We start from the raw sequence: 27,707 nt of genomic DNA on the forward strand, positions 1-27,707 counted from the left end.
GCGGCAAGTCGAGCGGTGTCGCGGTCAATGTGCGGTTTTTCAGATTGGTTCGTGGGAGTGATTGTCCCTGAATCCAACGGCCAGGGGGATAAGATAAGCCAGGCCAGGTTCCAACTATTGTCCCCACGCGTTGCATAAAAGTACATATACCTCTGCCACAGTCTACCCAGCGCCACAGCAAAAGTCGCTATACAATCTGCCCCATCCCCAAATCCAAATCAACTCCACGACGTTTCCATCCCAGTGTCATCAAGGCGGCACTCAGGCTTATCCGAAGCTCGGCCCAAACGTCCGCATCCCAGCTCACAGCCATGAACATATTCCGCCTCCCTCGACGCATACCAAGAACGCATCTTCTCGCAACACTCTCGCGCCCATTCACCCTCACGGCCCTGCGGTCGAAAAACCTCCCGCCGCGCCCCAAACCCCCGCCAGACGCCGAGATCGAAGAGTCCTTCCTCAAGGGCTCCGGCCCAGGCGGCCAGAAGATTGTACCCAAATAAATAAATCACCACACGGTGAACTTTTCTTGCTAACCCCATGCCCACAGAACAAGACCAACTCGGCAGTTCAATTGAAACATGTCCCGACGGGCATAGTCGTCAAGTCCCAGGCCACCCGGTCGAGAAGCCAGAACCGCAAACACGCGCGCGAACTGCTCGCCCAGAAGGTCGACGACTTGCTCCACGGCGAGCAGAGCCGGTCGAGCATAGTCGGCCAGGTCAAGAAGAAAAAGGCCGCCAGTGCTGCCAAGAAGAGTCGCCGCAAGTATAAAAAGTTGGACGAGGAGAGGGAGGCTGCAGGAGAAGAGGAGGGGCCAGAACATTCACCACGCGAGTCCGAGGGCTCTGGTCAGGTTCAGGGAGAGACTACTATAGAAGAAACCAAACATCCCCAAGAAAATAATAACCGGCCGTGACGCAGTTATCCTACCATCGGCAAAACACACACTGCATTCACACGTGCAACTCTGCTTTGACATCGTTACAATCTTCCATTTTAACGAGTCTAGAACGGAAAGCAAAATAAAGTATTTGGTTTGATCAACCTTAGCTCTACCACTAGGCCCCGTATTACCCATCCGGTTACAACACATGACCCATCATCCCTCTTTGGAGAAAAGACACGGCCCGCCTCCTGAACCCTATCAAAAACTTTTCGTAAATATGACACCGGAATGAGATGCTCGCGAGGCCGAGAAGGCTCTGCATCGGCCGCCACCTCCGTGATCTTGGCTTGAGTTGGTCATGTGCGGGGGGTGTTTCGGTTCTGGTGTGACTTAGAAGCACTTGCGGTGGACAATCGAGGGACCGCTCTCGTCGTACTCCTGCTTCGAGATCCACATTTGCTGGAAGGTAGACAGAGAGGCCAGAATAGAACCACCGATCCAGACAGAGTACTTTCGCTCCGGAGGAGCAATGATCTTGACCTTCATGGAAGAAGGAGCAAGAGCAGTGATTTCCTTTTGCATACGGTCGGAGAGACCGGGGTACATGGTGGTACCACCAGACTAGGGCCAAGTTAGCTTGAGCAAAGACATTTAATTTAGGTGATGATTCCAAGATGCGTACCATGACGATGTTGCCATACAGATCCTTTCGCACATCAACATCGCACTTCATGATGGAGTTGAAAGTGGTGACGTGGATACCGCCAGATTCGAGACCAAGGACGGAAGGCTGGAACAGAGCCTCGGGGGCGCGGAATCGCTCGTTGCCAATGGTGATGACCTGACCGTCAGGAAGTTCGTAGGACTTCTCGAGGCTGGAGCTCTGAGAAGCAGTCTGGATCTCCTGCTCAAAGTCGAGGGCGACGTAGCAGAGCTTCTCCTTGATGTCACGGACGATTTCGCGCTCGGCAGTGGTGGAGAAGGCGTAGCCACGCTCAGCCAGGATCTTCATCAGGTAGTCAGTGAGGTCACGGCCAGCCATGTCAACACGAGCAATGGCGTGAGGAAGAGCGAAACCCTCATAGATGGGGACAACGTGAGTGACACCGTCGCCCGAGTCGAGGACGATACCGGTAGTACGGCCAGAGGCGTAAAGAGACAGGACGGCCTGGATAGAGACGTAGAAGGCGGGGGCGTTGAAGGTCTCGAAAACAATCTGGGTCATCTTCTCACGGTTGGACTTGGGGTTGATGGGAGCCTCGGTCAGCAGGACGGGGTGCTCCTCAGGAGCGACACGCAGCTCGTTGTAGAAGGTGTGGTGCCAGATCTTCTCCATGTCGTCCCAGTTGGTGACAACACCGTGCTCAATGGGGTATCGCAGGGTGAGGATACCACGCTTGGACTGAGCCTCGTCACCGACGTACGAGTCCTTCTGACCCATACCAATCATGATGCTGCAAACCTCCTGTTAGATGACCAGTTCCAAGGTATGGTATCGAGCGTGGTGCGCATCCAATGGCAGCGCAAAAATCGACTAGGCGATAAAAAAAATAGATATCGTGCCGTTGTGGGAAAAAATAACTTACCCATGGTGACGGGGACGACCGACAATGGAAGCTATGGCAGAAAAGTTAGCATGTCTGATGCCATTATCATGGCGGTGGCGACGGTTGCGCGCGCCGCTCAACAAATGCTCCCACAACGAGCTACAAAGGCCATCTGGAGTTGGGAGAATACGAAGTGGGGTACTCACGGAAAACAGCTCGGGGAGCGTCATCACCGGCGAAACCGGCCTTGCACATACCCGAACTACCATCAAGTCAGCACGATAATTCGATTGAAAATAGCAATCCCATTCCTCTCAATTTGATGACCCAACCGCCCCGTCGGCTCTGGTGCTGCTCGACACGTTTGCGTGGAGGACGCAGGGTACATCGCTCGAGAGGTCGGTGAGGGAGCGGGGGTGGCAGAGGACGGCATATCCGTAGCAGAGCACAGAAGAGCTTACCCATTGTCGATGACGAGAGCGGCAACCTCTTCTGTATCGAGAAGAAACGTTAGCGATGAGACAATCACACACAAGATCAACAGTCTTGGGGATGCAGCATTGCGAGGCGAGGCTGCGTAGTTGCGTGCGACGTACCCTCCATGGTGGCTGATTAAGGTAGAAAGCTGTTTGTACAGAAAAAGAGTACTGTTTAGTACAAGAGCAAACAAGAGCGAAATATTGGGCGTTTATGGATGAGGCTCACGAGATAAGGGAGATGCGAAAGTGACGAAGCAAGCGATGAGGAAGAACCGGGAAAGAGACTCGGTGGTGGAAAGATTTGGTGGTAACTGGGGGTGTGAGGTTGAAGGAGGAGGAAGAGTGGGCATGATAAGTGGAGGGGAGAAAGGAGGGCAGCCTGACACCTGGCACCGCAGAGCTGGGCCGGGGCCAGGGGAGCGAGCATCTACTGTTCAACTGGTGCTAGCACTGGCCCACTGGCTCTTTGGCGCAGTGCTCGTTGTCAGCTCCCTCGCTCCCTCGCCCACGCACCGCGCACCACGCAGCGCCTGCTCCACCAGCCGAGACCATCAGCGCCAAACGACCAGTAGCTGCCTCTGGTAGCAGTTCGAGCGGCCCCCCTTGCCCAGCTGCGGTGCCGCTTTAACAGTGCTTGATTGGCTGGTGGTGGTGGCTGGGTCTGGGTGCGCGCCAGACGACGGAGCCTCCATTCTCGCCATCGGATTGCTGCTCGAGAATGAGTCGAGCCGTCGTCGTCTTCGCCGTCGTCACCGCACAAACACTGTACATATTCCAACGGAGCCAACTGAACCAACCGCTCTGGGCCCCAGCCCTTTTTTTTGTCCTCACGCCCTAGATCTCTGCGGAAGATTGGCAGGGATGAACATCATACGCCTTTGTGCTTCACCAAACATTGATCCCCGACACCTGGCACAATCCACGGCACGGCCGCCTGACACCTCTTGCAGCTGTCCCACACGTCATGTTGGCAGTTGCTGAGCGAGCGCGCGGTCAAAGATTCCTCGCTCCTCCATCCCCATCTTAAACGCTCAGCCACACAGCCTTGCGTCGACTACCCACCGTTTCAACCACCGTTTACCAAGTGCTGAACGTGGGAGGCAAAAAGTCAAATGTATTCCATATACCATACGGAGTAGTACATTAGTATGTACTTCTTGATGTGCAAATATGCTGCCACGGACTGTATTCCTCCATCCGTTAACGTATTCGGAACCGACCTAGGTGTGCTCAGTTGTTCAAACCACAATGCACCCAGACGCCAGCGCGAGCCAACACATCACCGGCTCACAGGGGAAATACCCGCTACCGCACCCATTATATTGTCGCTAGCACGAACCGATAGGCGGGGAGAGAGCTCTCCGAGATTGCCTGCGTCGTTCGTCACCCCTGGTACGGAGTAGAAGCTCGTCATAATCCTGGTTCCATGCTGGAAAATTGGCCTGTGCCTCTTGTCCGCCAAATACGAACGAGGTGCTCCGAAACTGTCGCTGTTTCCTACTCAAGCTCCTACTCATGAAGTGCTTTCTTCAGTCAAGCAGCTTCTGAAAATCATCAAACCATTCGTCATCACTAATCTCGGCCCCGGACGCCCGGGCATCATCCGCCAGGGCTAAAAGACCACGAGAATTGTCTGCCATTGTCTCAAGGTCGTCCGGCTCATAGCCAAGCACGGCATTCTGATGTGTCTATGAGCAACTAATCGGCGCTTTCTTTGGGTCTCGTCTTACCATAAGTTGGATTGGACATGATGATGGCAATTACGTCCGTCACCAACAGCGCGGTAGTGTTGCTACTAAGCCTGGGCCGCTTGAAGGCTGTCGGAGCACAATGCAGCACGGCATTGACGCCGGTCCCTTGTCAGCATCCGTGTCAGCACCACATGCTGCACATCCCAAGAAAGGGTGTACGTACTTGAAAGAACATGGTCACGGTAGTCACGACAGCACGCCTAATCTCATCTGTACCACGAAATAGCGACTCGATCGTCACGAACTGCAACTTGAACGCGTTCCAAGCTGTCTGCTCCTCCAGGTGTACAAAAATGCTCCGTCACATACTCTGTAAAATAACGACTAGGCTTTGATTTAGAGAAACAGTTTCGGCCAAGAAGCCCGAGAGCAAGGTACCCCAGACAAACGCCAAGCTCAAGAATAGCAGTCATTCACCATTTCTTAGTATAGTTAGCATTGAGCTCGCTACGGTCATCTTCGTCCGCATCGAAACCACATCCATCAGTGACTATACAACCCACCACGTCTTTCCATTCATTCGGTCTCGATATGCCGGCAGTGTGTCACGTATTTCGACTCCGCGCCTAAAGAGGCCAGTTTCAGGAAGGGCAAAAATTCTAAACACATCAAAACATTAAATAACGCCTCAAGGTATATAAATAAGACACAAAAGACAAAAAAAGCATATGCCGTACCTACCTATGAGTACATACCTAGGTAGTTACGTATATATGCCCAATCGCAAGATAAACGCTAGGAGAACTCAAGCTCAGTTCTAGTGTCAAGTCAGAGGTTCAGTGATAACATGGAATACAGTCATATCTGCGAGCCTAGCCAGCAATTACCTTGTAGCGAGTCCTTCCGCAACATCTCCCCGGTCGCCGTATTATCTACACCCAATCTCGACAGTGAGCCACTTGCACAAACTATATCTGATATGCAAGGTCTACTTCCATGCAGTGGCAGTGGCTGAGGCCATCGTGACATATAACCTTTGCCAAGCGTATCCATGCCGCGCTATGCCGTAGTTATGAATCATCTCACACATTACAATACGTGTCTGTGCAGCGTTAATGATACGTGATGGTTGTACGGTTTGGGTTCGACCAGGCACACAGTGTTGATCTGCCTTTATTGGGCCTTGCCTGATACAGTGCTTGCACAAATAGTACGACAGGTCAATTGTATCAGGAGTCATAAAACTAATAAAAGAAACAGACTAACCACACTAGAACACCGTTTCGAAACGCCGTTTCCTACGACCGTCGACGAGGCTGTCGGACACGGACACGGCCACAATCCTCGCAAGAGCAGCAAGAGCACCATTCCCTATCGGGAACATCACTGGTGCTAACGACAAGAAAGACTGGACTCTTTGTTCTCGTTCTTTTCTCGTTTTCCCAGCTTGGAAACGCTGCGGCCGCCCCGAATGACGGGCTACCCGGGAAAAAAGGGGGCGGCGTCGTCAGCATTGCTGGCGGAGGCGGGGATACACGTAATGGACGCCGTACGGTACGGGATTTGTCTCGGGTGCAAAGTCTTTATGCTGCTGCCTTGATGATTTGCGTTGTTCGCGAATGGCCTCGGTCGCTGGGACGTGGCATTGATTGGGTAGATTGTAGTTTCGGCTCCCGGCCAAGGACGTAGCCTGAAGCCTCCCTGTATGGATGCAAATGTCACCCTGCGCGGCTTCTGTAGAATCGCGGCCCAATGCCTGCCAAGATAAGATGTCCAGATCCGTGTATTCCGCGAGCAAAGACATGAGCAGACTGCTTGAAACCCCCACAATCCCAGTTCCGCTCCACATGTATCCATGTTGCCTGCGAAGGCGCAACCCCGAAATGCTGCTATTCTGAGCCCAGGCTTCCATTGTGAAGCCAGGCCTGATATCATGATGCATCTTCTGTAGATGCGGGCAGATCAAGGGCTGTGGCACACTGGGCCAGGTCGGCAAGGAGGGGTATGGCGGGGTAAGTACTTTTTTTTTTCCTCCTCTAGTCCCTGACTCCCTATGCAAGCTCCTCGCAAAGCACAGCAGTCCGTAATAACGCCTGCAACAAAATTACACCCAGACAGCAGGCCAATGAAGCTATTCAGCACTCGTAATTCAGTAGTAACTCGCTTCAAGCAGCACATCTCCGTCACCAAGATCTGCTCAACATTGGCCGCAATGTGCCCCACCCTTGACCCCACCCGCACGAGTCCCCTCATGAAGCTTCCAGAATGAGCATCATGCTTCCATAGAAAAAAAAAATCCAAGCGTGGCCATCCAAAAAAAACCAACGTCCAACATTAAAACTTGCGCAAACACAATCCTTCCCATACTCCAAAACAACTCATCCGCTATTTTTTCATTTTTTATTTTTTTTAAAAAAAGACCAAAATCACAAAGATGGCCCAAGACCCCCGTCTAACCGAACTCCTCCGCTGGTCCGTCGAGCACTCCGACGTGACGCTCGACGACCCCGCGGCCGCCGAAACCGCCGCCTCGCAGGCCTCGCGGTCGCAGCTGACGCCCGAGATGATGGCGGCCCTCATGGGCGGCCCCTCGGACGCGGACCTCATGAAGGCGGCCATGGAGCTCGTCACCGCGCCCGACGCCGACGTCAGCCTGGAGAACAAGCTCGTCGCGTGGGACAACTTCGAGCAGCTGATCGAGTCGCTCGACAACGCCAACAACATGGCCAACCTGGGCCTGTGGACGCCGCTGCTGGAGCAGCTCGCGCACGCCGAGGCCGACCACAGGAAGATGGCCGCGTGGTGCGTCGGCACCGCGGTGCAGAACAACGAGAAGACGCAGGAGAGGCTGGTGGCCATGGGCGACGCGGGGGTGCCCGCGCTGGTGGCCGTCGCGCTGGGCGCCGCCGAGAGGGAGGACGTGAGGAGGAAGGCTGTCTACGCGCTGAGCTCGGCGTGCCGCAATTACCAGCCCGCCATGGACGTGTGCGTCGAGGAGCTGGGCAAGAGGGGGTTCGGGGAGGGCGCTAGGGTTGACGCGTTTGACATGGAGGCTGTGGACGCCGTTATTCATGCGTTGAGGGAGAAGGCCAAGGGTGCGTAGGGGGTGCGAGGGAATGGTTCTTGGGTGGGTGCATTACATGGAGTTTTTGGGGCTTTTTGACCACTTGTTTTTTTTTTTTGGCGTTGGGTATCGGGCCAAGGATATAGGGATAGACGGGATGATAGGGAATAAGAGCTGGGGCTGCTCATGATAGCCCTGCGTTTTTATTTTATGATACAAAAATGTTATACATGTCTATGCCACAACGCGTTTCTCCCAGAATTTCTCAAGTTTGATTATACACTGTCGCTTTTTGCGGGCTGCATTTAGCGCGTTGCCTTGCCGTGGAAGGGGAATCCCAAGGCCTCCATCAGTAGGCGTCCCTGTCGGTCAGACGTGCCGGTTGTGTGGATAAAGATGTCGCATCCAGGCATCAGCTTGGGCGGGTACATCTGCGTACACAAAGAATTAGCATGCTGCGGGCCCAAGAAGGCACATCGTGTCAACTTACGTCGTAGTTAAATTCTATCTCTGGGAAGTAGGCCATCCAAGCTGGCTTCATGCCAAATGCCAAATTACCCGAATCGTCGCCGGTGGAGGCCTTGATGCCCGGCCAATCCTTGATCTTTGGCAGGACCAGCGTCACCAACTTGTCGACAAACTCGTACGCCGCACCGCCGCGAAGCGTCACCTTGGCGCCGGCTTTGTCGCCCTTGCGGACACCCCACTGGATAACATGGTGCTTGACGGTGGTGACGTCGGGGTAGTCACCGCTGATGGCCTGGACCACAGCACGGGCGACGTGCAGGTATTCCTTGTTCTGGGCGGCATTGGGGGCGTACGAGTTGATGGTGACTGCCTCAATCTCGGGGATGTTGTTCCAGTCAATGTTGCGCTCCAGTATGCCGAGTCTTGAGGAGCCGCCGCCACGGGGACCTCGGCTGGGTCTGTTCTTATGGTAGGGCGAGGAGCCGTCCCATTGCCTCAAGGTGCCCTTTTGGGAAACAACTTGCTCGGTGCTGGGGGGAGTGTGTTGGTAGGTCATGGTCAACAGGTCCGGGGCGATGGTGCTGTCGTAGGTATGCTTGAGTCGCGGGAAGTTGAAGGGGCCAGGAACAAAATCTCGAGCGGTTGGATCAGACGCTGGGGGTGTTTGAACAGGATGCAGAGGACCGCGGTAGTACTTGGGGGGGTGGTACTGGTATCTTTGAGATTGTCAGTTTACCTTGTCCGTCTCGGGAGGGAAGCAGATGGTTGTTGGAAGAGCAGAAACGTACCGGTTACCGGGAAGTCTCCTCTCCTTAGCGCTCAGCTTCTCGGCTTGATTGAATGCGTCAATTGACTTCTGGTCAGGCGCGGGTGATGTGAACGTCGTCGTTGACTCGAGATCGCTCAGATGGTCATTCTGGCGGGGGTTGGCCTCGGCCGCGGATGCTAAACTTCTCACGCATGAGGGTGTCTTCCTCAGAAAAAATTGCCCTTGGCCTAGTGTTTTGACCAGGCGAGAACCTTTGCGCACCCCAGACATGGCGTGATAGAGAGAGTCGCGAAGCTGTAGATTGAAGCTCCCGTGATGGTGCGATGGACGGAGGTGAGCGTGGAAATTTCCATCTACTAGCTGGAGGTGGCTTGACAGTCAGCCACAGCGTCCCCTGACGTGTGGCTGTGCGGTGGCATCTCTGCTTCGGCGCCGAGTTGCAGGGAAGCAGCAAGGAAACGAGTTTCATGAACAAATGGTCAGCTGTTCCTCAGTCCGGCGCTTATATTTGAGCTTCTCTCAATACTAAAACCGAAACAATTGACGACATTGAAAAATAAAAATAGGAGCTATAGTGCCATGTTTACCGTGTGGTAGCTATCATGAGACCATTCGACCTTGGGTCAAGGGCTTCAATGTTCTCTTGTCAGAAACAAGGCTCCAGCTGAAACTATGCGTCACAAGCCAGACAGCTAGCCATTGAAAGTGTGTGACTGGTGCTGGTATCTCAGGGTGATGCATTCACTGCAGTCGCGGCAGAACTGCTGCTCATTGTACTCGGTAGTACAATTGATTAAAGTACGGAACACAGCGCTGCCCACCGTAAACAAGCCTGGTGGTGCCAAGTTGAACACGTTGCGGCACAGAGACTTATCGACAGTGTGGTTTCCAGGTCCTGGCAAAAAGAGTAAGCGGCATGGGCATGGGTTGTGACGCAAGCAATGGTGGCCGTCTCACCGGGACAAGGATGTCTACTCGCAACTCAGGTCGCACGCTTTTCTCCTCGCAATAGTACTAGACCCCGAAATGCCGCGAGGCGGTTGATAGACCGGGCTTAATACTGCCAGACTCGCGTCAACAGCATGACGGTGTATGGCCCGCCGCCAGGCACCAGGGACCGGCATGCGGACACATGTACGGAGTAGTCGACATGTCAATAGACGGATTGACGGACTCGGGCCGATTTGACACCAGCACTTGGCGTCCGGTGCCTGTTCAATGTTCAATGTTCAATGTTGACCAAGCACCTTGACATGCTGCACGCCTGCCAAGGTCCTGTCCACCCCCGCCAACCCACTACGCGACCACTGAAGCTGGCGCACTTGAGCATTCCAGACTCCAGATGTCCAATCGTCGAGTTCCACCTGATGCCGGGATTGGGTTGGCAGGCCAGATAGAGCATATCTTCTCGCAACCGCCCAGCAGGCAGAAGGTCATCTCTTTATCCTAGCCTCCATTCGAATCATCATCCTTCGTCCTACTGTTGCTCGCCGCCCATCTCGTCCCTCTCTAGTGACAGCCTCTGCATTCTGCCCGGACCACTTCCGCCGAGCACCTCCGAAGACCATCATTGATCTCCCCCGCCAACCGCCCCAAGTCAACACATTCGGGGCTCGACGTCGCCGCCGCCCCAACAGCTTTGAAATACCCCCTCGCCAGCCTGAAATGGGAATCAGAGCTCCATTGCCGTCTCGCTAACCACTTGCGAGGCCGCTGCGTCGCCCGAACCTGTCTCCATCCTCCTTCCCTGCTTCTCATGCTGTCGTGGTCGTGGCCGGCGTCCTAAGCACTTCCGCGACAGCCTCCCACCATGAAAGAGTTCCCTCGAAAGTTTCTTAGCCTGCGCGACAAGAATGCCATCCACCGTCGGAGCAAGTCTGTCCCTCCGGGACACAAGGACAAGGTACATCTACACGATGACTCTACAGACTCGGCCCTGCGGCCTGGACTCCTGTGGGGTTTGTTGTTGACATTCAATGCCATTGTTCTCAATCCAAGACATTCAGGTCCCCCGACATACCAATGCTACTACATTCTTGTCCCAAAGGCTGAATGCTGACCATGTCCAAAACCCCAGGCGCGCCCGCTCTCCGCAGACACTTTCCGAGCCATATTCAAGATGGACGGCTCGAAACAAAACTTGAAATCCGACGCCGACGAGAACGACCCCGATGTCACCAAGGTTGGACTGCACCGCCAAGCAAATAGAAACAGCTACTGATGGTGACAATGTCAGATTGAACTTGTTCAGCATCACCTAGAGAAAATGCACATATCAAATGTCACAGCCGACGATATTAAGGACATCTTGTCGACAAACATTGCCCCAGACGACCCCGAGCAGACTGCCGAGTTTATCAAGTTGGAACAGAAATCCGCTTCAGGCATTATTTTGCCCTACGACCCCACAGTGCACATGCTTGGTGCTGAGAATCGAGGCAATGTCACATGTTACCTAGATTCACTGCTATTCGCCATGTTCGCCAAACTCGACGCCTTCGAGTGTATGCTCAAGTCAACCTTCCCGGCAGATGACGCGAGACGAAAACTTGCTACATTGCTGCGTATATGGGTCAACATGTTGCGATCGGGAAAGCTCATTCGTACCGACTTGGTGAGTACACACAAGGGCCGCGCCTGATTGCCTACATGACAGTTGCAACGCATCGAGTAGCTGATCTGCTTCAAGACAAAATTAATCCAAGAATCACTAAGCGATTGTGGGTGGGCCGATGCCAAACTCCTGGAACAACAGGACACTTCCGAGGCTTTCGCTTTTCTCACCGAGACATTGCAGCTTCCGCTTTTATCCTTGCAGGTCGACCTCTTTCACCAAGGCAAAGGTGACAAGGATGACCACAAGGTGGTATACGAGCGACTCCTGAATCTGGCTATTCCCTCGGATCCCGATGGCAAGGGGATTAAGCTTGAGGATTGTCTCGAGGAATATTTCAACGCCAGGGTTGATGTTTTGCGAGATCATGAAGAAGCAAAGAAAGGCAGCATGGATGATAAGGGGGATGGTTCACCTCTCCTGAGCCAGAATACTATCCGGCTCATTCGGTCAGAAGAAGCAGGCACATCACCTCTGGTTGCCTCGCCGGTTGATCTTACGCCGTCACAGCAATCTTTCGGCAATCCCATGGAAAGAAGCATGTCCGAGGCCTCAGCGTCCCATAGCGTTTTTCGGGTTCATTCCCAGGATGGCCCGTCGCACGAGAACCAAGGTACAGAGGAAGGCTCGCCAACTAGTCCCCGGATAAGATCTACTAGTGTTATTCAGCGTGTTCTGGTGGACGATGATGGCCGGCCAACGGGCGCCGGGGGCCAAGTCATGAAAAAACGAACCAAGCGCAAGGGTTCAACGGTCGTCAAAGCTGTCACAATTCCTGCTTGGCAATTCTTTCGACTGATTCGTAAGTCTAGATACTTGGTTAGCTTTGATGACGTTCTTTTCTAACACTTCACAGCCTGGCATGCTTTGACGCCTAACGAGCCTAGAAGCGACTCTGAGGTGGCCTTGAATTTCGACCAGAGACCAGTGGTTGGTATCTGCCTCAAACGCTACGCCATGACAGAATTTGGACAAGCACAACGACGCAACACTTTTATTGACATCCCCGACAGTCTACGCTTGCCGCATTTTATGCTTGCCGGGGGCCCCAAGTTGGAGGAAGACCTCTATGGGCTCAGCACCGAATACAAACTCGTGCTTCAGTCCGTGGTCTGCCATCGAGGAGATTCCCTCCACAGCGGCCACTACATTTCCTTTGCCCGAGTTGCCCCGAAGCTTCTGACTGGAAACCGACGGCACGATTTTGACCCTCCTCCAGATTATGAGGAGGCGCAGTGGGTGAAATTCGATGATTTGGAGGCGAAAAGTCGCATCACCTACGTGGATGACATCAAGCAGGCGTTAAAGGTCGAGATGCCCTACCTCCTGTTCTACCAAATTGTCCCCATGGTCGACATGCCCCGCGCATCAACAGACGGCACAGAGACAAACCCTCCGTCATACAATGAATCTAAAACGAGCATGGAGCTCAATGGCGACTTGTCGTCTTCTGCATTCGGCCGATTGACGGGGCATCACAGAGACGATCTCCAAGCCATTGACCTCGGCCCAAGAAGCAAACCCCCTAGCATTCGGTTATCTGCAGATATGGATCGCCCAGCCAGAGGAACCTTTGACCCTTCCTGGGTCACTTCCCACACAGGCTCCACGCCCAATGCCTCCCGCCGAGAAAGCATGGCCAACACGGAATCGCCAGCCGTCACCCCAGGCGGTGCTTCGCCCGTCATGGCGCCCAGCGACGAGCCTACCGCCTCGAGATTGTCCCGTGCTGCCTCCCGCTTCGCACTGGGTCGACAGAGCCGGCCGGAGAGCCAATCGGGCGAGGGAAGACTCAGCTTCTCCATGACCCGTCTAGGCGGACTCATGAAGTCCAGCAAGGAGCCGCTCATTGAGCCTCCCCCGTCCAACGGATTACAAACGTCGGCTTCCAACTCTACAGCCCCCATTTCAGAAACCTCGGCCAAAGGCCCCGACTCGCCTGTCGACGGGGAGAAGCACGGTGCTACCCCGCAGACACAGAAACATAAACACCGTGGAAAGACAAAGGACAAGGACAAGGCGGAAAAGCAAAAGACCGGGGAGCAGCCCGAGCGAGAATGTTCAGTCATGTGATTTACATCTGATAGAGGTAGAACGTGCATGCATGGCGTGGCGTGTGGCAAACAGTACATGACTATATGAAGCAAGAGAAAAGGACACCGTTGGATGAGCGGCATTGGGACATTTAGATACCAGGCGTTTATGGGCAGTACAGAGGGGGACTCCTACAGACCTACTAGCATACAAACACAGAGCATATTACAAAAACATTCGTGTCTATTTTTCTTCTTCCCTATACAGCGAACATGGCACCTGTGTGGCAGGCTACAATCCCTCGTAGCCCCGAGATGCATCCACGTACAACCAAAGATATAAAAAAAAAGAGGAAATCGCCACCTCATGCTCGCGTGAGTCGGCGAACGCCCGACTAATGATGCACCCAACTAATCGAGGCCTGCGACGTTTGCGCCTCCCATAATATACACGATTACAGGCCAAGCAAAAGCCTGCAATCATACGCCAGCCGCTTTGTGGCGGTTTATTTTCTTTTCGTCTCCAAGTCTCGGTGAAGAAATCCCTTGTGGAAGAGCTCAACGCTAATTGCTAAGGAACTGGAATATCCGGAGTACATGATTCGAAATGGTGAAGTGAGAAACGGGGTAATAAGACAGAGGGTCAGGAAAATAGATAAAGGTGGGCGCCGTTTTCTTTGTTCCATCCGCGATAGCATTGATAACGTTTGGCTGCTCTTCTCACCTCATTGGGTAGGAGTAGAGTAGGGTTTGTATGTGACGGGACGGGTTTATCGGAGACCGGGGGTGGTTTGAAGGGAGAACCTGGTTTAGAAGGGGATGTTGGGGGCCGACTGGGCGCCGAGGGCTTCCTGCTGGTCCTGGAGCTCTTCGGGAGCTGCCTCGATAGAGACACCCAGGCCAATCTTGGCTTGTTGCTGTAGAAGCTTGTTGTTAGTGTCTTGAGGAGCTTTGGCAGAGTTAGCGGAGGGGGGTAACACGAACCGTAAAGTGGTCAACGTCGGCGGCAAAGGTCATCATGACGGGAGGCGCAACACGCTTCTCCAACAAGCAGCTCAGCTTGCCCTTGGAGTCGACCTGGGCACGGAACGTGGACATGCGGAAGTCGTACTTGGCGCCAATGGTGGTGACGCCCTCCTTCTGCAGGCCACCACCCATCAAGCCGCCGGGTGATGGGACGAGGCCGAGACTCAGGTCAACACCAGCCTGGACCTTGTCGGAGAGTCTTCGCCAGTATGAGGTGTTCAGGGTGCCCATGGCGGTCTGCAATTGAGCAGTAGCAATCCAGTCATCAGCCTTGTATCGGGCACAGTAAGAGACGGCGCATTCGGGTCCTTGGGTCAGAGCAGGTCGCTGCCACAGAGTCTCCATGCCAAGAGCGAGTCTGGGGGTGACGGATTGCAGGTAGCTGCCAATGTAGATGCCAGTCATGCCGCCCTCAAGAAGAGAAGGGTTGAGCATCTTGAGAGATGCGCTGAAGTCGTCGCCGTTGTATTCGTGCTCGAACTGCGCCATATCCTGGCCGCCGGGCGTGATGGAAAGTTGAGACTTGGAAACGAGCTTATCGGTCCATCGAAAGTTGAATCGTCCGGAGAGGGAGCCCTCGTTGTCTATGTTGCCTTGGCAGAATACCTTTTAAGAGAAAACATGTTAATCTATCTATCCTTGTCTGTAGATGCATAGTTCCGGCAAAGGTAGGTATACACACCTTGCCAGTGCCGTACATGGCGGCGAATGTGTACGGGTTGATGCGCTCTCCCATGGCGAACTGGTGAGAAACCTGGAAGAGCGGAGCCATGCTGAAGATCTTGGTCAGGTCGGCACGGATACCTGTGAACATGTAGTTGTTGAGCAGAACATCGCGCTGGACCTCCTTGGACAAGCCCTCCATGTTGCCAGGATTGGAGAGGCCGAGCTTTGCTCTGCGCTCAGAAAAGGAGTTGAGCGCATCGCCAATGGCAGCGGCGACGGGGTTGCCCAGGAGAAGGGAACGAATGGATTCTATTTGAGCGGCCATGGTGACGGGGTTGTGGCTCGAGTCGACAACGACGTCGGTATTAAAGAATGGCTAAGAAACAGGTGAAGGCGAGAAAAGGAGAAGCCGCGGCGGAGAAACAGAACAAGTACACAACAGGAAACTCGGCTTTCCTGATGGATAGAACAATTTGCAAGGCGGTGACCGGGCCTCTCGGATGGCAAATTGTCTCGGGGGTGATGTCGCCAGGTAACGCGATGACGAGCTTCGCTGGCGTTGGGGGAAATGGAGTTGGAGAATAATTTTCATCAGCCGCCAGTGACTTGAGCAAGACTGGAGCTGGGCCCAGGTGTGTGTGTTGTGGTTCCGCCCGGGCCACAGCACTCTTCTCCGCGCTAACGAGTTTGCGTCTTGAGAGGCTGGAACGGAGGGCGGAGGGCGGAGCTTCAATGTTCCGTGCCGATGCCGCCCGCTCCTCCGGGTCTGGCGGTCAGTTGGCAGCTGGAGACTGACGATAAAGTACCGGCAACTTAAACCGGGGGCCGAGATACGACACGAGCCAGGTAGTCGATACCTCTTTCTCAATGTCCAGCTGCGCGATCAAATGCCACCCTACAGGCAGGTGCACCAGATCTACTCGAGTCTGGTGGGATTGACGATTTTGCGCTGCATCGCTGTTACAGGATGTCAGTATTTCATGCTAAGTACTTGAGTAATTATCGCTATCCTTGAAGTTGCCGCGTTTCTTCTTGCTTGTGTCTTAAAAATCCTCCTAAGCCCTCCGGTACGACCCGGACATCGTTGGCCACGGCTCTCTGACACCGAAACTGGCTGGACCTTGATGCCCCTCCATGGCGCTCCTCTTTCCAACGACATATTGTTATAGATTCAGCTTCGCCTTATCGCCATACCACACCTGCAGCGGTGCAAGCTTCCTTCGCCGCTCACTCCGTCTGCTTCTTTTTGGCCATTGCTTCATCGATCCCGGCTCACGACGCCTTGGTCGGCTTGACCGCTGAGTTCAGCCCAACGGCGAGGCGGACCCAAGATAAGCCCAGCTGACGAGACGGCAAACCTTGAACTTGGGCCGTTTGAATCCACGCGCTCATCATGGACACATTATTGTGAGTCTCTTGCCCCTAACTGCTTCTTCTATGCCACGGGAAAAGCTCCAGGAACGCGGAATCTAACAGCCGCCAGAACTGCCGAGATCGCGGCCAACGCCCCGCGGTACCGCCGCAAGAGTTCTACCTTTATTGACGGTATTCATGATGTGACAGAAAATGACAACATGGCACCCGCCCAGCTGTACAGTACCATGTCCGGCAGGCTGTTTCACTCGGGGCGCATTGCCATCGTCATGGTTGGGCCCCCGGCTCGCGGCAAGACGTAAGTTGAGCCTAGTGCTGTCATTCAACCTTACAAACGGCAAATGTACCTAACATACGCAGGCACATCTGTGTCTCTTTGGCGCGATACTTGCAGTGGCTCGGCGTCAAGACGCGCATCTTTCATCTTGGGGACTACCGGCGGGCTACTATTGGCCCAGAAGGTGCGGTCCCCGAGGACTACTTCTTCCCCGATGCATCTCCATCATCCGTTATTCTGCGTCAGAAAATTTTGAAGAAGTGCCGGGAAGACATTTACGCCTGGCTGAATCATGAAAATGGCCAAGTGGCAATCTATGATGCCGTGAACCCAACGGCTAGCGGTCGCCGATCTCTTGCCAAGGAGCTGGGCAAACACGATGTTCAGGTAAAACACAAGCCCACACATAAAACGCGAATGACGCAGACAAAGCTGACTGAAGCAAGACGCTGTTTATTGAATCATTTGTAGACGATGAGCGTATTCTCCGTGAGAACGCTAGAAATGTCAAAATTTCATCTCCAGACGTAAGCGCAATGCGACGCCGCTTCCCGCGGAAAAAAAACTAACATATTCATATAAAGTTCGCGGGGATGGACCCCGATGAGGCCGCCAAACTGTACCTCAAAAGAATCGAAATGAGAATCCCCGTATTCGAAACCATGAATGAAGCAGAGCTCAACTACATTAAAATGATCAACGCCGGCGCAAAGTTCTTCTACAACAACGTCAGCTTCAACTACCTCTCCCACAGGATCGTCTTCTACCTCACCAACCTTCACATCAAATCAAGAACCACCTTCTTCGTCCGCGCCGGCACCACGGAGGAAGAGGATTCCTACAAGGCGGACGCACCGCTATGTGAACTGGGCAAAACATATGCACAGAGAATGTCCGAGACGCTCCTCAAGCACCGCCAACAAGAACACGCGGAGCGCATGGAGAAGAGCGAGGGCCAGCAGACCCCCCTGAGACCGCTCACCGTGTGGACGTCTACGCGAATGAGAACGGTCCAGACGGCTGATTACCTCAAAGACAAGGGCTACAAGGTTCGCCTGCGCTCGCAGATGAGCCAGATCAACCCCGGTGTTTGTGAGAACATGCCGGAGCATATGATTCGCAAGATTTATCCCGAGGAAGCTGAGAAGCGTGATCTGGACCCATATCACCACAGATATCCTCGAGCAGAGGTATGCATACTCATAACCGGCAAGTGTTTTTTATTATTATTTTCAAACACGCCTCACTCACATGATTTCAGTCCTACCATGACCTAGCCGTACGTCTGGAGCCAATCATCCTCGAGCTCGAGCGCGAACAAAACGACCTGCTCATTATCGCGCACGAATCCGTCCTCCGCGTCCTCTACGCCTATCTCATGCACTGTTCCACGATGGAAATTCCCAACCTCAAGTTTCCCCGCGACGAGATCATTGAGATCATTCCCGCTGCGTACCAAAATGAGGCCAAACGTATCCATATTCCCGGCCTCGATCCCAAATTGCTGCCTGGATCACCGGATATCGTGCAGTCTCCGGTGCAAGGCATCAGCATCCCGGCGAGTGGAGCAGGCAGCATCCCCGGCAGTGGTCAGATGAGTCCCATTGCAGGCGGTATGAGCACTCCCTCTATGCCGTTGGAGCGGCCACCTGAGAAGGTGATTAATACGGCCAAGGACATGGTGGCAGACAAGGTGGACGATGAGGATTGAATTCTAAAATTGGAACATGGAGGGCAGGGAGGTGCACAGTGGCGTAAAGAGTCACGCTATTTACCAGTTGTGGACGAGATAGAAGTAGGGCTAAACATGGACGTGAAAAAAAAATACACACATTATACTACATCACCTGGCTGTCTACCGGACTGTCCGGCGCATGCCTTGGCCAAGGCAAGACGGGAGGTTCTAGGTGGTACGAAATCCACGAGCCAACCCTGGCACCACCTCGAGCAACTCGACTCATGCTTACCTCCTGCGTAGATCTCGCTCACACAGTTCACGCAAGCGACAAGAAGGAACACGACCAACAGCTGCAAACGCGTCTCCCTGTCTCTCTGTCACTCCGCCCCCCCCTCGTCTCGTGCCTTTTTGAGTGCCCCTTCGGTTCCCGGAATGACCACATGATGCCAGCCACCCAGATGCATGACGCCCAATGAAGGAGCTCAACCACCATGGCCTGCGGTTCCTCCATCCGCCTCGCTTCTTTCCCCTTGGCGGCCACGGCGCGAACACGCTGCAGCGTCATGATGCTCTGCCTACCCAGGGTAAGCTAAGCGTGTCTTGTACGCCATGCATCCTGCTTCCAAACGCCCGCTCCGCCAAGCCCTCTTGCCCATGTACAATACATGCACACATGCGCGGGAGGTGAAAAGCCATCTATCCCTGCCGACTTGTTCGCGCAGATGCCAGCCAGCAGGGTGTAAGAAGAATACCAAAAAATAGAATAAAATAGAATAAAATAAAATAAAATAAAATAAGTTAACTGCAGCACGCCGGGAGTAATTGAGGAGACGGATAGTCAAGGGGGGGGGGTAAACAACATTAAAAAAAGACTAGGAAGTGAAGGAATAAAAAAAAACCTGCTTAGCTCCTCCGTACCCAGCACAGGACGAAAAAAGGAAGCATGTAGGATGCAAGGCCCAATAGGCGTGTGTGAGCATGGTGAAACTGCGCACAAGGAGGCGTCGTGCGACGAGGGGGCTTTCGTCTTCTCGCCCCCAAGTCTGCCCTGTCAAAAACGTGACCCCGTGGGAGAGGGGAGTACTGCTACTACCTGCTGGTGGTTCATGAGTAGGAAAAATGATATGCTTGCTTGGCGATGCTGTTGGCGAGGTTCGATTTGCGGTGGGTTTTGCCTGGCTGTTACGCCGGCTGCTTGGAAAGGTCTGTCGAGGCCCCTTTGGTGGTTCTGTGATACGGCAGACTTGAATGGGTCAAAGAATTCACCTTTGAGGGTTTTGAATGTGTTCCCTGGGATGGTGAAGATGCTGTCTGCTCCCCAATGTCGAGGAGCCGGTGACATGAGCGGTTTCGGTGCAACAGGAATGCTTCAGTCGGCCAGAAAGGGAGAGTCTAGAATCCGACTATTATACCTTGTTGAAATATGCTGATATTCCACGAGGAGATGACGCCGAATCTTGATGTTCTTGTATGTTTGTAAATCGTTGGCCTTGTAATGCATCGACTCCGTTGTTGTGGCCATGCTCACTGCAATCAGCACCAAGGCCTACTTAAGCTACAGAGCTGGATCTCGGTCTCATCTACTTTATATCTACACATATGTACATACCTTGTATATACGTATGTATGTATATACATGTTGGTTCCCTAGGTAGCCGGTACAGTACAAGGTATCTCGCGAATGCGTTTGCTCGGTGATAAACCTGGAAATAAAGTAGCACCCATGAGTTGAAGAAGGGACAAAAGCGTTTTACCAAGACTCATGCTCCAGCATTCCTTTTTCAACAGCCATTTCGATTGTTCCCAATTGCATGTGGGGTAATGTGTGCAAGATTCCATCTCCTTTGTTTCGGACGATAAAAACTTGGTCAAGCTGTTGCCGAAATACATCAACACTGTATACTCGCAAGCCATTTCAACCTTGTATCGGTATTGCTCATCTTGGAAGTTTTCATTTGAGTTTTGGTAAAGCCCACTATCGTGAGCTATTTCCACGTCATAGTCTGTGCCTGTCTTTGGCCCTTGGGACATACTGCCTCCCTATTGTGCCGATGCGAGACGAGAATGCCCCTTGCTGGGCTTTTGCCGGCCGTAAAGTGGTATTGAGATCGTCCTTACATATGTACCATGCAGCTCCCTCTCTTGAGCGAGACATTAACAATTGTTTTCTTTGGTGTAAAGAGTTCATCAATGGCGTCTTATAGGTGCATGTGAACGCCAAGACAAGATATAAGACGTCTGGCACGCCCCAGAGTCGTTACCGGCCACCATCTGCCGCACTGGGCACACTTCGCCTGCAGCATATTCACCCATGCAATAGCTCATCCCGGCCTTGCAGCGCCCTGGTTAACGTAGCTGAAGACGATGATGACGAGTGGGCTGACCAAAAGCTTTGCCCAACTTTGCCGCTGCATGAGCCTGACTGACCTGGCTCCAACGAAGCAGAAGATAATCAGGTCAAGTTCCTCGTCGCCCAATAGGCACGGAAGACCAACGGTTCCTGGAACAAGCCGACCCAAACTAGCAAACTGTGCAGCATGGTCCAAAGGTGTGTGGCCCGGTGAGAGTGGCGAGGTATCAAGTCAACACAGCATCTGAAATAACATTGGGTTTCGTTCCCAGCATCTTCAGAAACCCATATTGTACATTTCGTTCGTTTGCTGTGCGAATCTTGTCATTGCGCAGGACGTTGTCAAGATGCGTACAGCTGACTCACATTCAAATACATCTGTGCGCACGTGCAAAGGCCGTCGGAATCGTATGAGGCCGTATGGTGTTGAGAATCGAATGCCGGAGATGCGCAAATTATTTCCGAACATTGTTTGAAGAAGTGGTGGCGGCGAAAGGGTCCTCAATTACGGAGTATGGACACACTGCACCTGCAGAATCACAGCTGCACCTATGGAGTACTTGCTGAAGCCACAATCGCAACCAGACCGGCGCTTACGAATAGAATGCTTCGCCTAGGATGTCATGTGGAACCATTACTTGTGGCTGCAAGGATCTCAGTGGCCAGTCCTGCATCTTCTCGGTTGCGGGAGTCTGTCGCCGATGGTCTGGCAGATTGCCTTGCACGTCAGCAACCCGGCAAGCCTGGGCCAATACAGTCTTTGAAATACTAGAGCCGGAAGTCAACAGGCGATGCTCCACGTCGCGAACTAGAGCAGTTGGCGAGGAAGATCTGTGGAATCGATTGGTGAGTGAGGTAGGATCTCACGAAACTGCACAAGCGGCAAAAAAAAAAAAAAGGGAGCACCACCAGGACCCCCCTTTCTTTGTCTCGAAGCAGCAAGAAGCTAGTCGTTGTAGTCGGTGGTGATGGCATGAATGAGTGTTTGTCGCTGACGAACCTAAATCGGCCCTTAGCGCCGCATGGCAGGGTCATGAGACCTTCAGACATTCCACACATATTGCAGATTTTGTGCTGATCCGCAAATAACCTCGTAAGAGCCGCGCACCAGCCGAACAAAACAATCAGGCCGGCAGTCTCGTGGCGGCAGACAGACGTTGTGTAACCGTCATTTTGGACGCACTGGTATTAGCGGAACACAAACACGACGGTGTCGAACTGCACGTCTGTGCTCATCTTTGGTCTGCCGTGCCATGAGTCCCATGACAGACCTCCTGGTGAAGGACTCGCAGTAACTAGCCTGAAGGTTTCCAAACCGTAACCTTGACACCCGCCAACGGCCCAGCCATGACGTCGAGTTGTAGCGTGACCAAGAAAACAGGGGCAGCAAGGCGAATGGCGGGCGAGGCACCCACTGGTGAGACGAATAGTAGTCGAGCTTGGCGGTCTTTTGCTTGGCGGTATTTTATGTATCGCGGCCCCCACGCAGAGAAGCAAGAGTCAAAGAATAGATTGGCATTGTTTGGTATTGTGCTCTCCGCGGTGCTCTCCGCGATGCTCTCTTCCTTGCATAGCTTTTATACGGCCCAATAATGCTGATTGGCGGCACCAATGAGGGCATATACATGCCTAGGTATTATGAATGCCTCGATGCTCCGCGTGCCGTACAAGCCTCCTGGTTAAAGTCAATTGAGCGCGGGGCAACATCATCCACCTCACAACTCGAGTATGGGTGGCCTGCCTCTTCGTTTAGATGATGTGAACCTCCACTCTCGCCCGCGCAGGGGCAATTGGCACACCATGATACGTCGAATACTAGGGACAAGCACTGGGCCCATGGATCGTGGCTTTCATGTAGGGCAACCTACTCCGATATTGTGCAAATGCAGCCGCCATGGTCGTGGTCGTTGACGGAACAGGAACTACACCCTTTAAAACATTGCAGCAGCACTCCGTAACTTATTAGTTGCATCTGGTCCACTTGCAAGCCAAGTCGCCCCGCACGGGTGGCCGGTAACTGGGATGAAGCTCGTGGAGGAAGGCGATCCATTTCTGGGGAGCAAACGTTCCGTGTTGAACGGCAATTATTTGACATTGCCCTTGAACACGGCGACGGCCCTGAAATCTTCGTAATTGAGGGAGGCAGACACATAGAGCGGAGCTCAGTTCAAGAGGGCAGTTTCGTCAAGGACGTCCAGCCTCAATGACAGCTTGTCCCTGCTGCAAGCTAGAACTAAGAAACCGTTGGAAAAGCGTCAGTAAGGGTATTCATGTGGCCATGTCGTCAGCGGAAGGCTGCCGCTTGTAAAGGGTAGTACGTAGTTCTCTTGCTGTTATGCCTCGACCCTTGGTCAATGGGCGCTCAAAAACTGCATGGACGGGGTCCGCAGGACCAACCCAACCGGTGGCTTTCCATCTGGGGGTGCAGACACCCAAACAAGCGACCATGCGAATTCTGCACGTAGACAAGTTACAGATCTGAAGTGATAATTCTCCCCAAGGGCATCAATGACCCGAGGATTTCAAAAACATGGTGTGCAAGACCAGAAAGTATGGTGTGGTGATCAACCAGTATCGGTGCCAAGGGCGCTGGACAAAACCAAGACTTGATTGCAACCAAAATCATCCGGCAAGGAGCGAGCATCCCCTGCCGGCTCAACTTTCCAACCACGTCTGGTACCCGGGCGACTCAGAAAGCAAACCATCGTCAGTTGACGACTTCTTTGTTGGAACAATTCTATCTCGTGGCTGCATCAATCCGCATGAATTGACAAGAACCGGTGGCGGCAGGACTTGGGCCAGGAACGCACATCGACCGACTCATCGGGCAATCGACACACGGTCATGCAATAATGAAGCGTTGATCGTGTCGACCACCCAGGTACTCGACTAGAACATGGTACCAAACCTACTAGGTAGTAGTAACTGTTCGACTCCGTACACAAGATTGCATCTTTACATGTGCAGTGTGGCTATGTCAAGGGACTAATACATTGACAGGTACTTCGTAGTTTCTCTCTACCAGCTTTCGTGCATTCACTCCCAAGCGGAATCGCCACGCGCTCTGTCTGTAGCGTGAGCCGGGAGCGGTGCTTGCCAGTAGCGTCGAGGCATTTCTATCTGTACATTTTGCCAGCAAGCCCGGGTTCCCTGGTCGGTTGAAGCAGCTAGTGTTGCTGCCCACAGAAGCGCCAGACAAGTCCGCAGCTGTCTTCAATGCAATATCACCATGTTTTTTGGACGACGGAGATCCGAGATTAGATCAGCTGGGAAATCCCAAAGCAAATGGGCTGGTCTGGGCCGTATGAGCCCCTGCCCGATGGTCAGGTGATAGGGCGACAGGACATCATGAACGGGGCATGTTTGGGAAAACTGGGCTAGGCTGCTGACCAAAGCACCGGCCGGGACAGGGGCAGGCGGAGCGAGGCAAGGGATTGATGGGAGAGGTAAACTGACAACCCAATGCCAACACAAGACCAACGGGCGACCAACAAGCCGTAGGCCGTCATGGCCAGTGACAAGAACGCACAAAAGCGAAATCTCCGTGGATGGGTTAATATGCATAACAGAGTCACCCGTACTCCGTACCGCATCTGTCCTTATCAAAGGTGCATCCTAGTTGCCACAAATGGCGCAGGAAACGCTGGGATGCAAACAAGACTTCACGTATGAGGTTTTTTTTTTTACCTCCTTCCAAACTATTTTCTCTCCAGAAATGAATACCCCCAAGGTGACCCAGACTCGTCTGCTTTCAGAAGCACATACACGACGTCCCAAAACAACTGGACACGACTTGTTTCCCTATAAAGAATGCAAAAAGCCACGCTAGCTTAGGCTCTTGAAGACGATGGTCAGACAGGTACGGACATATCCAAGGCCATGTCGAAAGGGACCAAAGCCGGACAAGTCCCCGTGACCATGACGCAGGTCAAGAACGTCAGGGGCAACACTAGCATCAGCAACGGCATACTCGGTACGGTACACCAGAATGTCACTCCCGCAATAAGAAGAGCTCAAGCACCAAGGAGCCGCAATGGTATCAAGACGCTTGGCATGTCATGTCATGGCGTGCCTTGCCCTCTTTTCGCTGCCGTATGGGGACATGATGGTGCCTTGTTCGTGGGCGGGGTGGCCTCTGCGCGGCCTCTGCGTTGCACCCGTGGTGCATCAGCCCTCAATTGATCTTGCAGGGAACCAGACGATGACGGGACATCTGGGCCAGCATCTGCCAGTTTCTTTTGACTTCCGCTTGCCGGCCGCCTAGCGCCATGCTGCCCGTCTCAAAAATGAGCACATGAGCACTCCCAAGCCCAACGCTGCGGGTCTACCCCATTTTAGTACGGCGAGTTTCTGGGTTGACCGGGTTGAGGCGTCCACGGTGTAAGATGCCTGCTCAAGTCCTACTCTGTACTCCGTACTCCGTCCAAAGTAGCATCATGGACCGTCGATAAAGTACTCGGAGAGATGCAAGTACAGAGGTGATGGCAATCTTGCTTCTTTTTATGCTGCATCTTGTCACGCCCCCTGTGGATATCCTTTTTCTTAGTAACTAGTAGTAGTGTCAACGCATTGGCGGCCCCTGACGCTGTTTTTTTCAAACGTTGAAACTGCTTGTCGTCGGCCATATCTTTGTTCTTGAATCCCTTGTTTTTGTCCTCGCTGGAAGACAGCCAAGCGTGCTCGGTGCCTTGTCTGTTTCTGCTAACAAAACGCCCGGAAGAGCCATTGTCCTATTCACTGACGTCGAGTTGGTCGATTGCAGCGGTATTCAAAAGGTACAGTACCCAATGCCAGCACCATCAGCATTCTGCACTTACATTTGCCCTTTCCCCCTTTCCCCATCCTGCTGTTTTGGTCTCGTCCGTACGGAGGGCCGGGTTCGGGCTTCTTTGCAGAGACGGTTCCCGCCATGCCCTGGGACGATGAATGTGCCGTGAATGAACTGTTGGCTGGCGGGCCGCGATGTTTGTTGTCGAGATGGTAGTTTTTGTGGTTTTTCATTCTTCTATTTTTGAAATTTATTTTAAGCACAAAGCACAAGCACAAGCACGAGCACACGAGCACACGAGCACGAGCCCATGGCCCTTGAGCAGAACCGTCTCCCGGGAGCTAGAGGGCAGCGCGAATTTGACTTTATTGGGCGTCGGGTTTGCACCGCTTTGCAGTGGAACGTGAGCATGGCTTGTTGGCCCATCTCGTCGAGTCTCCAGGCGTGGGTTGGGGCGCCAGAGTGGCACGGGGCCAGCGAATTTTTACTTCTGATGGTCCACGCCACTTCCGCTGCTGGGCCGGAACAAAGCATGCTGCTGGAGTGCTCAAGTGGGCTGCTCGGTCTGGCTGTGTGGATGGAATTTGACGACGAAAAAGGCTGACACGGCGACAGTTGGATTGAAAACACCACGATAGGCTCTGCAACGTCCGGCCTGCTCCAACACAGCCGAGATCCTCGCGACGCAAGCCAGGATACACCACCCCGCCGCGCATCTCACCGTTGCCGTCTCAAGTCGTCGTCTTGGAGCTCTGCTCTCGCGATCCCAGCAACAACCCGGAGCTTGCTAGCTGCTCTGACCCCCCCCGTCAGTCAGTCCCTTGCCCTGGTCCCAGCTGCACGCACAGGGTGGGACTCGAAAAGGCGCCGCCAGCCACTTGGAGAGCTCGACGGGAGACTTGCAAGACGCAAACCAGAGACTGCCATTTCTTTGCCGCGACATCGAGTTGGCCTCCAAGGGCAAAGGGTATCACATCACATCACAGCAAGGCAGAAGTGGAGAGAGTGGTTGAATTGCGCGCGTGCCCCGCACCGACATTGAACATTGAATACTCGAGCACCTGCGTAGGTACTCCGTAGACATTGGACATTGAACGTTCAACATTGAGCATTGAGCATTGAGCATTGTGCCGGCGCCCTGGAACTTTGAAGCTCGAAAACGCCCGGCATAACAAAGGCTCTGCCTGTGCAGACTGCAGCAGAGCGTCATCTGGTTCGTCCTCCGTCCTTTGGCGAGAGCTCCCCCCTGCGCAAGTGAAGATGCAAAGTGGAAGCGGGTCTGAGGGGGGCCCATCCCTCTCAAGCCTCAAGCCTCACGCCCTCCTGACCCTGAGCAATTGACTGACCCTTCCAGACGCCGCCGTGGCCACCACCAGACCACAAACATTGAAGAGCTCTGCCTCTCCTGCAACTCACCACACATCACGACTTTGGTCCATCTTGGAGCATTCCGCGACTGCCATCGGACCAGCCTCGCCGCCTGACAGCTTGACACTGCCCGACGCTGCGTCGCGCCGCCCGTCCTTGTCGAAACCCGCGACGCCTAGATAGCCCGTCGTGACTTGCACACACGTTGTATCAACGCAATTCACCTCCCCGCGATCAAGTCGGTCGCCTATCGCCTGTCGCCTGTCGCCTGTCACCTCGAGTCACCCGCTCGACCAGCACCAGCACCGGCACCAGCCCCAGCTCCAGCTCCAGCTCCAGCTCCCGTTCGACATTGAGCCAGCCAGCATTTGAATCGGCCGCCGCCTCGTTCGTGCCTTGCCCCGCAGTGCCAGCCGGACCATTCGCACCATCAGCACCAGCTACTCCGTGCCTGTACCAGCGTCGACTTGACCTCTTCCCACTCGCACCCGCTGCCCTCGCCAACACCCATCCATCTGCTCTCTCCCATCTCTGCCAGCTCGACTCGACCAGGCCTAATTTTATTTTTCTTGTCTCCCGATCCCAACTGCGTCGACCTGGACGCACGCTGCCGACCGAATCGCACTCCTGCCGCCGTTTGAATCCC

At 53.7% G+C, this 27,707-nt stretch overlaps 9 protein-coding genes across 9 annotated transcripts; 5 read left to right on the forward strand and 4 right to left on the reverse strand.

Moving 5' to 3' along the window:
* Positions 1-311: 311 nt before the first annotated feature.
* G6M90_00g106640 (uncharacterized protein) lies at positions 312-919 on the forward strand (the record flags this gene model as incomplete). Its single annotated transcript, XM_014684394.1, has 2 exons — positions 312-491; positions 551-919. 2 exons carry the CDS (start codon positions 312-314, stop codon positions 917-919), a joined length of 549 nt encoding a protein of 182 aa, XP_014539880.1.
* Positions 920-1,279: 360 nt separating this feature from the next.
* Positions 1,280-3,039, reverse strand: act (Actin; the record flags this gene model as incomplete). The annotated part of the gene is made up of 6 exons (XM_014684395.2): positions 1,280-1,510; positions 1,572-2,343; positions 2,476-2,506; positions 2,643-2,698; positions 2,898-2,928; positions 3,033-3,039. 6 exons carry the CDS (start codon positions 3,037-3,039, stop codon positions 1,280-1,282), a joined length of 1,128 nt encoding a protein of 375 aa, XP_014539881.2.
* A 3,074-nt stretch (positions 3,040-6,113) lies between these two features.
* Positions 6,114-6,518, reverse strand: G6M90_00g106660 (uncharacterized protein; the record flags this gene model as incomplete). Its single annotated transcript, XM_066131709.1, has 1 exon — positions 6,114-6,518. One exon carries the CDS (start codon positions 6,516-6,518, stop codon positions 6,114-6,116), a length of 405 nt encoding a protein of 134 aa, XP_065987992.1.
* Positions 6,519-7,040: 522 nt separating this feature from the next.
* On the forward strand, positions 7,041-7,709 carry FES1 (Hsp70 nucleotide exchange factor FES1; the record flags this gene model as incomplete). The annotated part of the gene is made up of 1 exon (XM_014684396.1): positions 7,041-7,709. The coding sequence occupies one exon, from the start codon at positions 7,041-7,043 to the stop codon at positions 7,707-7,709; it is 669 nt and encodes a 222-aa protein (XP_014539882.1).
* A 266-nt stretch (positions 7,710-7,975) lies between these two features.
* Positions 7,976-9,177, reverse strand: G6M90_00g106680 (mitochondrial 54S ribosomal protein uL5m; the record flags this gene model as incomplete). Its single annotated transcript, XM_014684397.1, has 3 exons — positions 7,976-8,101; positions 8,161-8,854; positions 8,927-9,177. 3 exons carry the CDS (start codon positions 9,175-9,177, stop codon positions 7,976-7,978), a joined length of 1,071 nt encoding a protein of 356 aa, XP_014539883.1.
* A 1,540-nt stretch (positions 9,178-10,717) lies between these two features.
* Positions 10,718-13,594, forward strand: G6M90_00g106690 (uncharacterized protein; the record flags this gene model as incomplete). The annotated part of the gene is made up of 5 exons (XM_014684398.2): positions 10,718-10,810; positions 10,985-11,089; positions 11,144-11,521; positions 11,597-12,323; positions 12,378-13,594. The coding sequence occupies 5 exons, from the start codon at positions 10,718-10,720 to the stop codon at positions 13,592-13,594; spliced, it is 2,520 nt and encodes an 839-aa protein (XP_014539884.2).
* Positions 13,595-14,363: 769 nt separating this feature from the next.
* On the reverse strand, positions 14,364-15,571 carry tom40 (Mitochondrial import receptor subunit tom40; the record flags this gene model as incomplete). The annotated part of the gene is made up of 3 exons (XM_014684399.1): positions 14,364-14,471; positions 14,539-15,186; positions 15,263-15,571. The coding sequence occupies 3 exons, from the start codon at positions 15,569-15,571 to the stop codon at positions 14,364-14,366; spliced, it is 1,065 nt and encodes a 354-aa protein (XP_014539885.1).
* Positions 15,572-16,639: 1,068 nt separating this feature from the next.
* Positions 16,640-18,608, forward strand: G6M90_00g106710 (uncharacterized protein; the record flags this gene model as incomplete). Its single annotated transcript, XM_014684400.1, has 6 exons — positions 16,640-16,653; positions 16,730-16,918; positions 16,981-17,284; positions 17,344-17,424; positions 17,482-18,087; positions 18,159-18,608. 6 exons carry the CDS (start codon positions 16,640-16,642, stop codon positions 18,606-18,608), a joined length of 1,644 nt encoding a protein of 547 aa, XP_014539886.1.
* Positions 18,609-26,003: 7,395 nt separating this feature from the next.
* On the forward strand, positions 26,004-26,297 carry G6M90_00g106720 (uncharacterized protein; the record flags this gene model as incomplete). Its single annotated transcript, XM_066131710.1, has 1 exon — positions 26,004-26,297. The coding sequence occupies one exon, from the start codon at positions 26,004-26,006 to the stop codon at positions 26,295-26,297; it is 294 nt and encodes a 97-aa protein (XP_065987930.1).
* Positions 26,298-27,707: the final 1,410 nt, after the last annotated feature.

This window comes from Metarhizium brunneum, chromosome 7 (genome assembly GCF_013426205.1).
Source record: "Metarhizium brunneum chromosome 7, complete sequence".
Classification (NCBI taxonomy): domain Eukaryota; kingdom Fungi; phylum Ascomycota; class Sordariomycetes; order Hypocreales; family Clavicipitaceae; genus Metarhizium; species Metarhizium brunneum.